Consider the following 17,048-nt stretch of genomic DNA (forward strand, 5'->3'; position numbering starts at 1 on the left):
GAGTTAGTAAGATATAGAGTTCTGTAGTAGACAAGATAAAATATAAGTGCAGAATTACTAAGTCATAGAGTGCAAGCGGGTAGGGAGAGTATGTAATTTACAATCAATGATACTGAATCTTTGAAAATCAGAACTTTAACTACAGCTGTATTTAGGCAAAAAAAAAATTAATGAATAGTTTCTCAGGCACGGCCGCATCAGGTCAAAAACTGCCGCATTGATTAATTTTATTGACATTTTGAAAAGGGAAATAAATTAATTTCTATTTTTCCAAGTTGAAAAAGAAAATTGAGTTTTTTCCCTTTTCATAACAATTAATAGAAAGACGTTTTTATTAGATATTACAATATTCTTCTAGTCTATACAGTCCTTTATTAATTGACTTTATAACAAATGTTTGGAATAACATTATTTATTTATTTAAAGTTGACCAAATTATGATAGTATATCAAGAGGACAAAAAAAAAAAGAATCAGTCAATATCGTCATTTTGTTGAACAACTGATATGAAAAAAAGATACCTGCTTCAAAAAAAAAAACAAAAAAATGCCTGCCGCATTGAATTTCGAATTTTTGGCCTGCGAAGCTATTAATTTTTTTGGGCCTTAGTGTCCCATCAATACACAAGTTTAGAGATTATTTCCCTTGGTGTGCTCTTTTGTTACCGGGGGGGGGGGGGGGGGGGGGTTCCAGGTAAACAGGCAGGTGGGACATTTATATTCTTTAATATGCTGGTCTATCATAACTGATTGTCGGGATTCTCTCTTCAACTCGAAAATTATCAAATTTATGTTAAGGTGTCAAATTTTTTTGTACCAAGAAAAAGAAAATGGAACCGAGGAAAATATCAGTGCATAAGACTTTTCAGATGAGGAAATAGATCTATGGATCTCTAATAATATACATGCATCTTATCGGCATTTTGAATGACACACCAACTCTTTCCATTATTATAATTTCAAAGAGCCCATAAACTTTTTAGATAAGGTTTGTACAATCAAGGAAGCATTGTTTTCACCAAGACTTTGACTGTTCTTTTGTTTTCAAATATCCTAATTGAAAGTAAATTTTGTAAAACATGTATAGTAGAGCTAAAAAAAAAATCATCACTGCTTGAGATTTCGTCTTTCTATAACATTAAATGAATTTTAAAGCCTTAGACATCGTTTCGTTTATTAATGCATGTTTTTGTACATCAACAACCTGTTCCACTTCAATGCCGATATGGACACTTTTTGCACCTCTGTCGTTGGAGAGTTACAATCTCGAAACTTGCATATTGAGAAAACCTATTAGTGTCAAGATGTGATAAAAGCTTTGCTCTGCTTTTAGGAATTCAAGAAGTTTTGGCCAGATGAAACAGACATGGTAGGAATGGATACTGCCAACTTCAAACTGGTTTATCAAGAGTCTGAGGAAGGCAGTAACTACACTGTCCTCACATTTCTACTGGAATCTACACAGGTAGGTCAAGGTCAATAAAATCTTCAACTTTACATCTTATTGATCTATAACCTAGAATAATCAATTTAAAAGCATTGTCAACATAAGCTACTATTTATACATGCATATGAGTCAGTAACTTCTGAAAGAGAAGTAATGATTTAAAATAGGTAGCATATTATGATTGGTTGGAATATTAAAGGTTGTTCTTACTATTTATTTATGTTTAACAGAGCTGTAGCTGGGTATGACATCAGATTTCATCTTACATTTTACTTGCAGCTAAAGTTCCAATACACATTTTTGTTTTGATATCGGTCTTTGCTGTGCATCTGCAGTGATATATATTGCATTTATTTTTGGTGGATGATGCAGATTTTTTTCTTTAATAATTACATTTTTCAACCAAAGCTAGAAATTGCAACAGAACTACTTTTAAAATTTTAAGCTTATTTTGGGGAATCTAAGAGACAAGCTTCTTTTGGAATGTATTTAAACTGACTTTTTCTTCACATGTACAACTATAAATTCCCCCTCCCTCCCCACCCCCACCCCCCAAAAAAAAGAATTTAAAAAAAAATTGCTTTATATTTTCATTTAAAGAAAATGGAAAATTTGCATGGCACATCAGTTTACATATTATACAGAAAAAAATGAGCAATGTCAATGAGATTCACATTAAGAACCCTCTCTACACTGCATACTAAAGAGTTCTGATTCTATGGTATTTTTCAGCAGTTAGAGTGATCTGCCCTTAGATCTAAATTCCAATAAATAGAAATTTACAGTATAGTACCCAATTTGTAATCAATTCAAGTACCGGTATTCTTAACATTTTAAAATGCCAAGATAAATTAATTGAACATGTTATTCACTTGTATTTTCTCTGTGGAAGTAAACAGCAGTGATTTCTGTTCACTGATACTGTGTTGTGTTTAAACATTTTTACTGGGGGTAAATACCACGTACCATATATTGAAAATTTAATAAATAAGCTCAATATTTATACCTTTATTCAAAATGATTTTCTCAATGTCCAAAAAACATGTTGCACTGGTGTAGAGAGGGTCCTTAAGGAAGAAGGCAAACTGGACCGAAATACGAGGAGAGCATAGATGTACATGTATATATAGTCGAACTTCAGTTTCTCGAACACTGATATCTCGAATACCATGGATATGTGTAAGTGATTTGAAAGTCCCAACCCCTTATTCTTTAAGTACTCTACCCTGGATATTTAAAATCCTTGGATAACTCAAAGTTTTTTAGCTCACCTGAGCGGAAGGCTCAAGTGAGCTTTTCTGATCACTTTTTGTCCGGCGTCCGTCTGTCTGTAAACTTTTAACATTTTCGACTTCTTCTCAAGAACCACTGGGCCAATTTCAACCAAACTTGCCACAAAGTATCCTTGGGTGAAGGGGATTCAAGTTTGTTCAAATGAAGGGCCATGCCCTCTTTTAAGGGGAGATAATAAAGAATTGTTGAAAAATTAATAGCATCTTTTAAAAATCTTCTCAAGAACCACAGTGCCAGGAAAGATGAATCTCATGTGGAAGCATCCTCAGGTAGTGTAGATTCAAGTTTGTTCAAATCATGACCCCCGGGGGTAGGGCGGGGCCACAATGGAGGATCAAAGTTTTTACATAGAAATATATAGGAAAAACCTTTAAAAATCTTCTTCTCAGGAACAGCAAAGCCATGATGAGTCATATTTATATGGAAGCATCCTCAGGTAGTGTAGATTCAAGTTTGTTCAAACCATGATCCCTGGGGGTAGGGCGGGGCCACAATGGAGGATCAAAGTTTTACATAGAAATATATAGGAAAAATCTTAAAAAATCTTCTTCTCAAGAACAGCAAAGCCATGATGAGTCAAGTTTATATGGAAGCATCCTCAGATAGTGTAGATTCAAGTTTGTTCAAATCATGACCCCCGGGGGTAGGGCGGGGCCACAATGGAGGATCAAAGTTTTACATAGAAATATATAGGAAAAATTTTAAAAATCTTCTTCTCAGGAACAGCAAAGCCCTGATTGATCATATTTATGTGGAAGCATCCTCAGGTAGTGTAGATTCTATTTTGTTCAAATCATGACCCCTGGGGGTAGGGTGGGGCCACAATGGAGGATCAAAATCTTAAATAGAAATATTTAGGAAAATATCTACTCCTGAAAAACTGCAAAGCCATGATTAGTCATTTTGATATGAAAGCATCCTCAGGTAGTGTAGATTCAAGTTTAATAAAATGATGACCCCCGGGGATAGGGTCAGGCCACAATGGGGGATCAAAAATTTTACATAGGAACATATAGGAAAATATCTTCTTCTCAAGAACTGAAAATCGAGTTTAGTCATTTTGTTATGAAAACATCCTCAGGTAGTGTAAATTCAATTTTGTTCAAATGATGACACCCGGGAGTAGGGTGGGGCATAGTGGGGGGTTGAAAGTTTTACATAAGAACATATAGAAAAAATATTTCTTCTCAAGAACAGAAAAGCTATGTTTGGTCATATTGATATGAAAGCATATCCCCCCCCCCCCCCCTCCCCGGTAATCTTTTTAATACTTAACTGATTTGTGCTTTTGCCTAGCCAATGTGCTCAGGTGAGCGATGTGGCCCATGGGCCTCTTGTTCTTGGTCCTATTTAGTTCGAGATAAGGAGGTTTGACTGTATATTGTAAAATGTTGAGAAATTCTGGATAACATGTTATAACAATGTCAAGAAGACAATGCCGTCTCAAAGTCAAAACTTAATGTATGGAAATACAGTCCTATTTATATATTTAATATGTACAAGTATATCTGTAGGTCATTCGATTTAGGTTCACAGATCTATGAACCAAGACAGATTATCACAGGAAATCACTCTGATGATCTTGATTTGGTTATAGATTAATGCAACTTTCCTTACTTAGGGAATGACTTAAACAAAATGTACACTCTTTCAATTTTTATGGCTCCATAATAGGAGATAGGTTTTGGTCTGTCTGTCTGTCTGTCTGCAAGCTTGTCTGTTAAGCTGTCTGCAAAAACATTAATTATGCCCTTAACTTTTGAATGGTTAGTGCTAGGGCTTTCATATTTCACTTAATGTATTCCTTGTGACTTTGGTACCAATATTTTTGACCTCAGGATGTTGACCATGGAGTTTGACCTACTCTTGAAAACCCTTAACCTTTGCCCTATTATCTAAATGGTTTGTGCTAGGTATTTTGTATTCACATGTGTATTCCTTGTGAAAACACCCTTCTTTGGGTACCAATTGAAAATTTTTTGAACTTTTGACATTGACTTTGAAGTTTGACAAACATGAAACTTTAACCTTGGACTTGAGCTGCCATATGGGGGTCTCAGTGTTTTACAAACACATCTTGTTTGTTTCAAGTGATTTACAAATGCTGTACTTAAGAATAGGTTAAAGTGAAAGAAATTCACCCATTTTTGCTGCCACTGCAGATTTTTTCCATGTACCTAGGTTTTGTTTTAAACATATATATTTATAGGATAAATATTTCTTTAATAATGCTTGATGGGAGATGGTTTTAATATGGCTCTAGTTTTTGTGTGTGATTGAAGTTATTTTGCTCTCTTAAACTTAAAATTTGAATGGGTCTTTATTCATAAAAGAAGTTACTTCAGTCTCAAATTTTTAAAATTGAACTACACAGTTCTGTACATCATCGGTCTTGCTGGTAATAATAAATAAAATTACATGTTCAAATGCTTGTTACCATTTTGTATCATGAAAATATACAGTCATGTACATTTCTAGGTATTTCAAAGATTATATACCAGTATACATACATAGAAATATGTACATGTTGTTTTGATCTATCCAGGATGACTATGTGCTGATGACCCGCATCATCTACTGTCCTGATTGGCCCCCAGCTGACCTTCCAGAACACAAAGCATTTGATCTTGTTGAAAGGGTCAAAGAACTGCAGGCCCTGAAGGATGGAGGACCAATCATTGTAGTGGACAGGTGAATAAGAAAGATTAATTTTCTCTGCTATACCTCATTATGCTCTTGATATTGAAATGATTTAAAAGTGAATGCATCTGCTCTTGATTTTTAAAAAATTAATTTATTAATTATTTTTACCAAGTATCGATTTGAATTTTGTTGGGATTGCCAGGTTTGGTGGTGTAGAAGGAGCTCGATTCTGTATCCTCTCCTCGCTGTTAGACCAGCTGAATCATGATAAGACAATCGATGTGTACCATCTCTGTAAACTTTACCACAAGAAGAGACCGGGCATCATTGGGAGTCCCGAGGATTACCTGTACATATTCCTTGCCATGAACAGCTTCATTCAAGAACAGTATGATAAAGAGGCTGCCTCTCTTTCACATCACCTACATTTACGATCTTCCTCTGCCAAGAAAAATGGCACTTTGCCACGTAGCCCTACGCTTCAGGCTAAAGTTGAGACTACAATCTGAGAGCTGTCCAATAAAAATGTTTAAATCTAGTTATATGGTGATTAAAAAAAACCCACATGAAAAAGAAAATCCTTGAGCTTGCTGATATTGTATGTTGTAAATTTAGTTCATATACCAAACATGTCAGAAAAAACAATTCATGAAATCTTTGTCATTTTAATGATGCTTCTGTAGAAACTACCATTTATGCGTATTTTCTAATATCCAAGTATTGGAAAGCTACATTCATCCATGTTTGAATTATTAAAGTGCCAATGTCATCTATTGTGAGTTTCCACTCTGTGTATGTGTGGCAAGGAACCAATGGAAAACTCCAATGAAAACCGAAAAAATATTGTTTACAGATTGAGTGTCGGTATTTATTGTGACTACTACGAAATGTATGTTGTGATATACAAACAATGAATCTAAGTTTTCTAAGGACATGAAGGAAACAGACCCTTCTTTTTGGCCAGGTGATGGCCAAGTGCTGGACAGATTCAGATGTTTTATCTATTTAAAAACAAAAGGTTGTGTGAATAAAATGCCATTATCAACTGTTGTAAAACATGTTACACAATGAAGACTTGATTGTTGTGATGTTTACTAATGTTTTTTTTTGTTTATTTGTGTATACATGGTGATATACTGCCATTTCAGTCTGGAAAGTGATTGTTATTTTACTTAATCTAAAAGGAAAGGTTTCAGACACAAGCAAGGTACTGGAGTTTCCACATTGTAGTAAGACCTTAAGGAATGTCTTGTTTTGTAGCATACCCACCAATAAAAAATATCTCGATGTACCTACTCATTTAGCCTCAGGTAATCTCATTTAGGACTATAAAGTATATCCAATCATGAAATTTAAGGGGGATGGGTTTTTTTAGCAAGGCTATTGCTTAAAAATTTGATAAAAAGCTGGAGTTGTATCTTTTTTTTAGTTGAGAATTGTAAAATGTTGGTTAAAGCCATCAATTATTTATCATCTGCTGACCCTGTATGGACCAGAGCTTGTATACAGTATACCGCCCTCTGTATCCCCCCCCCATCCCCCCCCCCCCCCAATATGAACCAGAGTTTGTATACAGTATACCGCCTTCTGTATCCCTATGTTCTGCCAGTAACGTATATTGTGTGATGGTGTTATCTTTGGAATTTATGCTTTGTGCCGCCATTGTGTTCTGAAGTATGTAGTGTATAAATTGCTCCAGCATCTAGTCTGTGTAAATATGAAAGTCCAACCTGTTAAAAAATTTAAATGAATTCAATGTATAAAAGAACTTTTATAGAAATTGTTTCTTAATTTTGACTGCTCTTGGATAATCTTTCTTCAAATTTAGAAATTGTTTTAAATCACAGGTAGCAGTGCTCAAATCACATTTCCAGATGTTCTCTCTTACACCAAAAAAAAAAAAACAATCTAACACCAATATTAACACATGTTTTTATGAACTTAAGCTTGAATTTTGTTTTTTAAATCATGATTTAATTGATTTGAATTGTTTATCAGCTGTTCAGAATTTCTGAAAGGTTGTGGCGTGCCAAAAATAGCTAGATCTCGTAGTAAGGCTTTTTGTCTGTTTTATTTTATAGCTATTGTGTAGAGCTGTGTTGTAGAGTTTTATATTGCAAAAGCTGAGTTGTATTTACACTAACTTTTTTATATATTAATTAAATGTACCATGTTTATGAAAATTCTTAAAAGTTGCTTCAAGTTTTAGTAGTAAAGGGATGTATATTCATTGAAATATGTGTACATGTATTGAATTGTATGTAAGGTAAAAATATGCATTAAATTGAAATGTTATCTCAAGGTTCTTTGAAATTTATTACTGGTTCAAACAGAAATAGCGCATTACATGATTTAAAATATACTCGACACCAAGGTTGTGTTTTTTACACTAGCTCTACATGTACACTATTCATAATTTACATTACATTCATTTTGTATGAAAAAAAGTCATTTCTTGAAAAATGTACAGTTTATTTTATTATTCAGTAGGGATTTTTTTTTTTTTTTGATTTTTAGCTCACCTCGACGAAGTCGAGATGAGCTTATGCTATACCCCCGGCGTCGGCGTCGGCGTTAGCGTCGGCGTCCCAGGTTAAAGTTTTAGGAGCAAGTCCCATTCCCAAGTAACTATAAGCCCTACCTGGACCAAACTTGCATGGATGATGCACCAAGGGATGGACACTACCAAACTTGCTTCGGATGCTGGATCTGACCTAGATTTTCCGGATGAGTGACCAGGTTAAAGTTTTAGGAGCAGGTCCATTCCCAAGTAACTATAAGCCCTACCTGGATCAAACTTGCATAGATGATGCATCTAGGGATGGACACTACCACACTTACTTCGGATGCTGGATCTGACCTAGATTTTCCGGATGAGTGACCAGGTTAAAGTTTTAGGAGCAGGTCCATTCCCAAGTAACTATAAGCCCTACCTGGACCAAACTTGCATGGATGATGCATCTAGGGATGGACACTACCACACTTGCTTCGGATGCTGGATCTGACCTAGATTTTCCGGATGAGTGACCAGGTTAAAGTTTTAGGAGCAGGTCCATTCCCAAGTAACTATAAGCCCTACCTTGACCAAACTTGCATGGATGATGCATCTAGGGATGGACACTACCACACTTGCTTCGGATGCTGGATCTGACCTAGATTTTCCGGATGAGTGACCAGGTTAAAGTTTTAGGAGCAGGTCCATTCCCAAGAAACTATAAGCCCTACCTTGACCAAACTTGCATGGATGATGCATCTAGGGATGGACATGGCCACACTTACTTCAGATGCTGGATCTGACCTAGATTTTCCGGATGAGTGACCAGGTTAAAGTTTTAGGAGCAGGTCCATTCCCAAGTAACTATAAGCCCTACCTGGACCAAACTTGCATGGATGATGCATCCAGGGATGGACACTACCACACTTGCTTCGGATGCTGGATCTGACCTAGATTTTCCAGATGAGTGACCAGGTTAAATTTAAGGAGCAGGTCCATTCCCAAGTAACTATAAGCCCTACCCGGACCAAACTTGCATGGATGATGCATCCAGGGATGGACACTACCACACTTGCTTCGGATGCTGGATCTGACCTAGATTTTCCACATGAGTGAATTTTAGCCATATTTTAACCAAATTAGCATGGATGATGTATCTAGGGATGGACACTTCCAGACTTGCCTTGGATTCTGAATCTGACGTACATTTTCCAGATGAGTGACCAGGGTAATTTTTTTGGAGTAGCTATATAATATTATGGCCTGTTATGATTAAACTTGCATAGATGGTGCATCTAAGGATGAAAACTTCCAGACTTGGTTTGGATGTTGGAACTGACTAAAATTTTCTTGATTACTTAACAGGTCAAAAGTTTTTTGAGCAGGTCTATAATTAAATCAAACTTGCATGGACATTGATCTTGGGATGTACCCTAACTAGAAAAAAAATATGATGTGAAATTTGCCTTACATGTAGATAACATTCGCCGAGGTGAGCTTCGTAATCTTTGATTACCTATGTTTTGCTTCTGAAATATGTACATGTATGTGATGATGGCATAATGCATGATGACTGAATTATACTATACATGTTAACCAATATCACATGAATGAACAGTGAATTGTTTAATGATATTGGGATGTAAAATTTAACAAATTTACATGTATGGCATATTATTTATATTCCAAGACAATTAGAATTTTTAATTCATGACAACATTCTTAAATTTGTCATTTATCAGTTGTAATTCCAGGAAAAAAAAATATTTGGTACATGTATGTCATATTAATTTTAAAGAATATGCATTTTGTGGGAATGGACATTCAATTCACAAGAGTAAGAGAGAAGGGGAATTAAATCATGGTTTTGTTAAATGCCACATGAAAATGATAGTGCAGGTTATTGATCTTTGTACTTGTAAGGTTTTCTTTGTGGTAATTACTGAATATAAATGGGATGGGAAAGGGTGGTAGAAAAGAGAGAAGACTAGTCAATTTGTTTTACTAGTAGGATTAATAGTTTCAGTTTTGTAGATATTATAATGTACAGACATAAGCAGATTGAATTATGTATAGTATGTAACGTGGTAATTCAGATTTGTGTATATGTGGAATCAATTATGTTGCTTAAAATTTTCATTTGAGAAATTAAAACAGTTTTGTCAGTTAGAACCAACTTGTAAGAAAATTGATTTTCTTTACAGTAAGTTCTCCCTTTGACTTTTTTTTTTAAATTTCCCAATAAATGGGGGATTGGTTCTGAATTATTTGTCTATCAAGTTTTTGAAAGCACTAAAACAATTATAGAAAGAAATTGGCAATATTGATGTAGACAGTAAAAATGCATAGTGAATCAGACACGATTTTTGTGTATAGTATCGGTGTTGTATGAAGCCTGTTTTTATGTCTTTTATTAAATTATCTTGTTTCTATGTTAACTAAGTTATTAATTATTTAAGTGTATATTTCCAGCAGCTACATTTATGTTCATGTTTTTGTATCTTTTTCATCCAGATTAAATTTACATCCTATTTCTGAAACTAACTAAGTTAAAATTGTGCTATTGTGACTGAATTTCTTTTCAAATGACAAAGTAATTCAGATTTATGTATGTCAATGCAAATCAAAAGAATTTTTTTATCAAATGAAGTGTTGGTTTATTTTAATCCATTTTATGATTTTCGTTGCACAAGAAGTGCATACAGTCTAAGTCATTTGGAATGATATCATAATTACTCTAAATCCATTTTATGTCACACATTTATACCAAATATCATTATTATGCTTTTAAACTGATTTATTTGAGTATATGATTTCTATAGGGGAACCAGTATGCTGGTACTTATAATTGATTCCCCAGACTTTCAGCATTTTATTTGAGTAGGTTGTCTAAGAAAGTAGGTTGTATTAAACTTTAGTTGTCATTGTCAAGTTTTGCACAATGTTTTGCTCCTTGTTTTGCCAACCCTACATATAGGTATTGACACTTTACCCTTGTTCGCAAGTTTTACTCATTTTAAGGGTCTTCTTGTTTTCATTCACAATTCATACAATATGATTTTGTATTTGTAATGCATAACCTTTTTTTATAATATCTATTAAAAGAACCATAAAACTATTGATAATATGATGTTGTTTCATTTCTTCCTTTAGTAGAATGGAGTAGATTGGGAATGTACAGTTGACGTTTGATAAAATGCTCATAGTCTATTAGTATTGTTTTCAATTTCTAAACTTAGATTATAACTACATGTATCTTGTAGAATTAATCCCCTATGCAGTATTGAAACCTGGAAAAATATAGACAATTGCATTAAGTATTTTATCTGGAACACGTGTGGTTTTTTTTAGCTCTACTGGTCAGAGACCAGAAGAGCTTATGCGATAGTAAGGTGTCCGTCGTCCGTCCGTCTGTCTGTCTGTCTGTCTGTCCGTCTGTCTGTAATCAATTTTTCAAAACGCTACTCCTCCTACAGTTTTGGTCCGATTTCAATATAACTTGGCACACAAGTAGACTGCACTAAGATACATAATTTAGTGCATCGGTTTTTGATTTCGATGGATGGTGTTGTCATGGTTACTAAAAATAGAAATTTCTGTGAAATTCCTTTAAAGTGCTACTCCTCCTACAGTTTTGGTCCGATTTCAATATAACTTGGCACACAAGTAGACTACACTAAGATACATAATTTAGTGCATCGGTTTTTGATTTTGATGGACGGTGTTGTCATGGTTACTAAAAATAGAAATTTCTGTGAAATTCCTTTAAAATGCTACTCCTCCTACAGTTTTGGTCCGATTTCAATATAACTTGGCACACAAGTAGACTACACTAAGATACATAATTTAGTGCATCGGTTTTTGATTTCGATGGACGGTGTTGCCATGATTACTAAAAATAGAAATTTTTGTGAAATTTCTTTAAAACGCTACTCCTCCTACAGTTTTGGTCCGATTTCAATATAACTTGGCACACAAGTAGACTACACTAAGATACATAATTTAATGCATCGGTTTTTGATTTCGATGGACGGTGTTGCCATGGTTACTAAAAATAGAAATTTCTGTGAAATTCCTTTAAAACGCTACTCCTCCTACAGTTTTGGTCCGATTTCAATATAACTTGGCACACAAGTAGACTACACTAAGATACATAATTTAGTGCATCGGTTTTTAATTTCGATGGACGGTGTTGCCATGGTTACTAAAAATAGAAATTTCTGTGAAATTTCTTTAAAACGCTACTCCTCCTACAGTTTTGGTCCGATTTCAATATAACTTTGCACACAAGTAGACTACACTAAGATACATAATTTAGTGCATCGGTTTTTGATTTCGATGGACGGTGTTGCCATGGTTACTAAAAATAGAAATTTCTGTGAAATTTCTTTCAAACGCTACTCCTCCTACAGTTTTGGTCCGATTTCAATATAACTTGGCACACAAGTAGACTACACTAAGATACATAATTTAGTGCATTGGTTTTTGATTTCGATGGATGGTGTTGCCATGATTACTAAAAATAGAAATTTCTGTGAAATTTCTTTAAAACGCTACTCCTCCTACAGTTTTGGTCTGATTTCAATATAACTTGGCACACAAGTAGACTACACTAAGATACATAATTTAGTGCATCAGTTTTTGATTTCGATGGACGGTGTTGCCATGGTTACTAAGAATAGGAATTTCTGTGAAATTCCTTTAAAACACTACTCCTGCTACAGTTTTAGTCTGCTTCTAATATAATTAGGCATACAAGAAGACTATACTAAGATACATAATTTATTGCATTTTTTTGAATTCGATGAACAGTGTTGCCATGGTTACTTAAAATAGAAATGTCTGTGAAATTCCTTTAAAACGTTACTCCTCCTACAATTTTGGTCTGATTTCAATCTAATTTGGCACACAATTAGAATACACTACGATACATAATATGTATTTCTGTTTTTTTTTTATTTGGGTGAATGGTGTTGTCATGGTTACCGGTAATAAAAAGAGAAATTTCCGTGAAATACTTTCAAAACGCTACTACTCCTAGTTTTTTATTTGATTTCAATACAACTTGTCACAAAAGTAGACTACATTAAGATACATAATTCTATTTATTGTTGCATGTTGCAATGTTTCAAATCCAAGTGCTACTTTTCTTTTGTTATACAAACAGACCAGTAGAGCTACAGTCTCATCAGAGACAGTCACTTCTGGTTTTCCTTTACAAAATAATATTTCATAGCTAGAAAAAAATTGTAGGTATAGATCTGTTGGGTAATTTTTAGGTGAATCTGTGGGGTAAATTTTGGGTGGATCTCTGGAGGGTTTTTTTAGGTGGATCTGTTGAGTAACTTTAGTTGAATTTGTTGGTAATTTGTTGACCGCTCAGCCTTCTTATATGTAAAGCACAATGATAGATGTGACTCGTATCCCCTTGTTGTTGGCAAAATCAGACAGATGCATTGATTAAAAATTAATCTTTTCAGGCCCATAGGAAGCAATTTCAGTTTGGGGAGGGGGGGGGGGGCACAGCCATACGTTTTCAGTTGGGGGAGGGGGGCACTATCGACTACCAAAAATTCCTTGACAAGCAAAAAAAAAGGAGGTGGGGGGCATCAGACGTTTTTATTGAGGTGGCACAAACATATATATAGTAGCTATATTTTCTATAGTAATTTATATACCCCCCCCCCCCCGGTTCCTGCGGACATGCTTTTATTATACGTGGTACGTTACATGGCAATACATGCCATTTTAATTCTGCCTGTTTCTTGCAATGTATTGCGTGAATTTAAAAGAAGTATTTCAATAGCTAAGATCTGTTAAGAAAAAAAAAATTTAATTATTTTTATAATGACCATACTTAGCGCTACGTTTCACAGCTACCTGACGTTTTTAACATTTTCTTTATAATAAGAAAAAATCCTATGCTATAATATATAGGCCTAATAAGGGAATTTTTCCTAACTGTGAAGAAAATGTTAAAAACGTTAAGTGCCTGTGCTACATTTAGTATGCACAGAATGCATCATCGTAATCAATGCAAGTACACATGCTGAAGAAAATGCAAAAAAGTGACGGAATTCATGGCAATGACGCAAAAATTATTGTCATTGCCCAACTGCATGGTATAATGAAGAGGCACTTAAGAATTTTTTAACCGTCAAAACCCGTCATATATTCTGTTAAGTACCTAAAACCTATGTGAACGGATATTATAAAGTGGATAGTCAACATGTATAAAATAAGCCGCAGCATGGGATCACCACACCAGATTGTAACAAGAAGTTTAATGAACATCTCATAGCCTCCAAGAAAAGTAAGTAACTATTGCTTAAGAAATTATTGTTTGTTTCTATATATGTAAACTAAAAAATCTCTATATACAGCATACATTGTACATATCAAGTTGTTTTCGTGAATCCTCTGACGCTTTTAACCAATAAAAAATGTCAATACAAAATTTTAATTAAATTCTTTTTTGACTAGTAGAAGGAAATGGAGGGACTTTACTTTGTGTGTTTGATCATCCTTTCTGCTGTTTCCATTTGCACCGTGGATTGCTGCATGTGCGACTTTTCCAGTCGTCCAGATAAAGTATGCATGGCAGATTTCGGTTAGTACGATTTCCTTGAAAAGTTAGAATATTGCAGGAAAAAATTTAAAAGACAGCAGATTATAATAGCATGGCATTTTTTCTTTGCAAATGAAATAAGATTTTACAAGCAGCTAGATAAAACAATTAAGTACATGTATATTTATGGTCAAGAATTGAATAAATTCATGTGAAATTTGAATCATGTTTTAAAAGAGATTGCTAGGTCAACAATAAATATTGCAGTTTTTCTCCACTGTTGCTTGAGTAAATCCTTGTCTTTAACAGTTGTCAAGGCTAAAATACTGAGAGAGGATTTAGATTTTGGCGAATATGGCGATTTCCCAATGCTGAAAAACTACACTGTCCTGTACAAGAAAAAAGACATTTTCAAGGTATAATACTAGTATATGGAAATAATATTTTGCATTTTTCGTTACAGAGACCATGTTTGTCCATATAGATCAGTGCAATATATAATTCTAGCTAAACGAGTATGATAACAGATAATCAGTTATATAGAATGATTTTTTTTGTAAAGAGAACTCAGAAGATGCTTTTATTTATAAATGATGCATTTCTCTCTGCTTAATAGGGCAGCCATCTGCTTGGTTCTGGTAATACTGCAGTGATCCAAACCTCTGGCACGCCATGGAACTGCGGAACAACATTTGAATTGAACAAAAGATACTTAATATCAGGTACAATTAATCAGCATCGATGCTTATACTAGAAACAAATCAAAAATTAAGTTATACAGTAAAAATTTATATATATCCTGATTTATTTAAATCAATACAGTTGTTTTAATTTACGTTTCAATTTTACTGAAGGGTTTGAGAGTGGTGGAGAATTCTTCACTAACCTTTGCCAATGGAACCCAGAGTACAACACTCTCTTATCTAAAAAGAGACGGGAAATTAGAAATATGTGTCGCGACCAAAGCGGGCCTGAAAAGGCAACCAAAGTGGTTTAGGATTAAAAGGTTAATTTAGAGTCGTTTGGAATAGTCCGAAATAACCCTCTTTGGAACATTCTTTGATTATGACGGAATGTCTAGTTCAACAAAAATTGCGGCCAGAAATTATACCAAATTTTATCAGAATGCTTTCATTTTCTGTAATGGTGTTTCCTAGAGGACGATTTTTGATAGGAATGAACGCTGCTTGTCGACATGGCAAACGAAGAGGCTGCCAAGCATCGCAACACAAAGTCCATGTTGTATGATCTTGCTATTTCTTGTGTGCAAACATTTTTTAAAAGACTAAGACCACGGTTTAGGGTTTCTGTACTGTTTAAATATACATGTATGTTGTACTTTGTGACATTTCAAGCATTAAGTATTCATTTATTAAATAAATACAAAGTTGGCTCTCGAAGAATATAGTTCTCTGCAACGGAAATAGACTGAAAACTTTTTTTGTTATATTGGGGAGTCTACTGGAGCCCTAATATGCATGGGAATGAAGTACAATACAGACAAGTTTGTTTGACATTATGGAGATTCTCCATCAGTTGTCACTAAGCTCTGTACTTTATTACTATGAAATTAAATCAAAGTTATTCAAAGTTGAAAGGCTTTATATATTCTGTTTTAAGTTTAAGAAATACAAATTAAAGATTCTGAGAAATGATACCTATTTTTATAATGTATTGGGAATGTAATACGTGTAATCTGTTTTTATGAATAATTTTGAAGACATTTCCAAATTGTATTGCTTTTCAATTAAATACAACAATATCAGAAAAAAAATCTGCTTCAACTGATTTTTTTAAAAATTATGTTAAGGAAGTATTAAGATTCTTCTAAACAACACCAGCAGTTACATGGGTTCAATTCGAAGTCTTCTTCATGTAACCATGACTGAAATATGCGATAACATTATTAACCCCATTAATTTTAATAATGCTTTACTGAAAAATATCAAATGAAATCGGGCAGCAGGGCTTATACGTTATTCTTAATCCCTCTCCCCTCTCATATCATCTATATCAACCAAATTTATACCCACCCCCACCCTCAGGAAAAAAATATTTCTAGGACAAAAAAACCATTAAATTGATAAGGTAAATATAGATACAAAAGCAATGCTCTAACAATTGATGGGGATATGTATATATGTTTGCCAACAGGGTCATGAATAACGACCATATGGAATTTGCAAAATGCTGACTTGAAACGAGATATTTGAAAGGCTTGTAACATCAAGTTATTTGCCAGTAGCCTGCCTGGATTTAAATTGATCGTACTCGGAACTTGGTCTTGCGTACCGAATCAGTTAGGGGATCGCAGCAAGAGTTTTCAGTATTCTTCTCATATAGATTAAGTTTTAGAATAAATTTTGCCTTATATTAGAATATTAAAACGGGTCAGCAGCTAATAAATAAAGGAGCATTATTATAGAGCCCTCTGAATTCCAACAAATTGTTCGAAGACTTGGTCTCTAAAGTCTACATAGATATTGTCAATGAGGAACTCCAGCATAGTTTTATTTGTCATCTTTAGAGTACTTGAGTATAGAACCAGAATAATTTTTAACAAATTAAAGTAAATTTTGTAGAGATTACCAATCACGCGACATG

General features: G+C 34.2%; 2 protein-coding genes across 3 annotated transcripts in view; both read left to right on the top strand.

Annotated features, from left to right (window-relative positions):
• LOC133187398 (tyrosine-protein phosphatase 99A-like) overlaps positions 1-6,183 on the top strand; it is a 32,345-nt gene extending 26,162 nt beyond the window's left edge. For both annotated transcript variants that reach the window (XM_061322754.1, XM_061322755.1), the window contains 3 exons: positions 1,333-1,464; positions 5,285-5,430; positions 5,585-6,183. In XM_061322754.1, the coding sequence (XP_061178738.1) occupies positions 1,333-1,464; positions 5,285-5,430; positions 5,585-5,891 (585 nt within the window). In that variant the 3' untranslated portion in view covers positions 5,892-6,183. The remainder of the gene's footprint in view (positions 1-1,332; positions 1,465-5,284; positions 5,431-5,584) is intronic.
• Positions 6,184-14,365: 8,182 nt separating this feature from the next.
• On the top strand, positions 14,366-16,041 carry LOC133187723 (metalloproteinase inhibitor 3-like). The gene is made up of 4 exons (XM_061323124.1): positions 14,366-14,486; positions 14,754-14,860; positions 15,061-15,166; positions 15,299-16,041. The coding sequence occupies exons 1-4, from the start codon at positions 14,369-14,371 to the stop codon at positions 15,439-15,441; spliced, it is 474 nt and encodes a 157-aa protein (XP_061179108.1). The 5' UTR covers positions 14,366-14,368; the 3' UTR covers positions 15,442-16,041.
• The last annotated feature ends 1,007 nt before the right edge of the window (positions 16,042-17,048 follow it).

The sequence above is a fragment of the Saccostrea echinata genome, unplaced genomic scaffold (genome assembly GCF_033153115.1).
Source record: "Saccostrea echinata isolate AGI-Se365-2 ecotype Australia unplaced genomic scaffold, CSIRO_AGI_Sech_v1 ptg000015l, whole genome shotgun sequence".
NCBI lineage: Eukaryota > Metazoa > Mollusca > Bivalvia > Ostreida > Ostreidae > Saccostrea > Saccostrea echinata.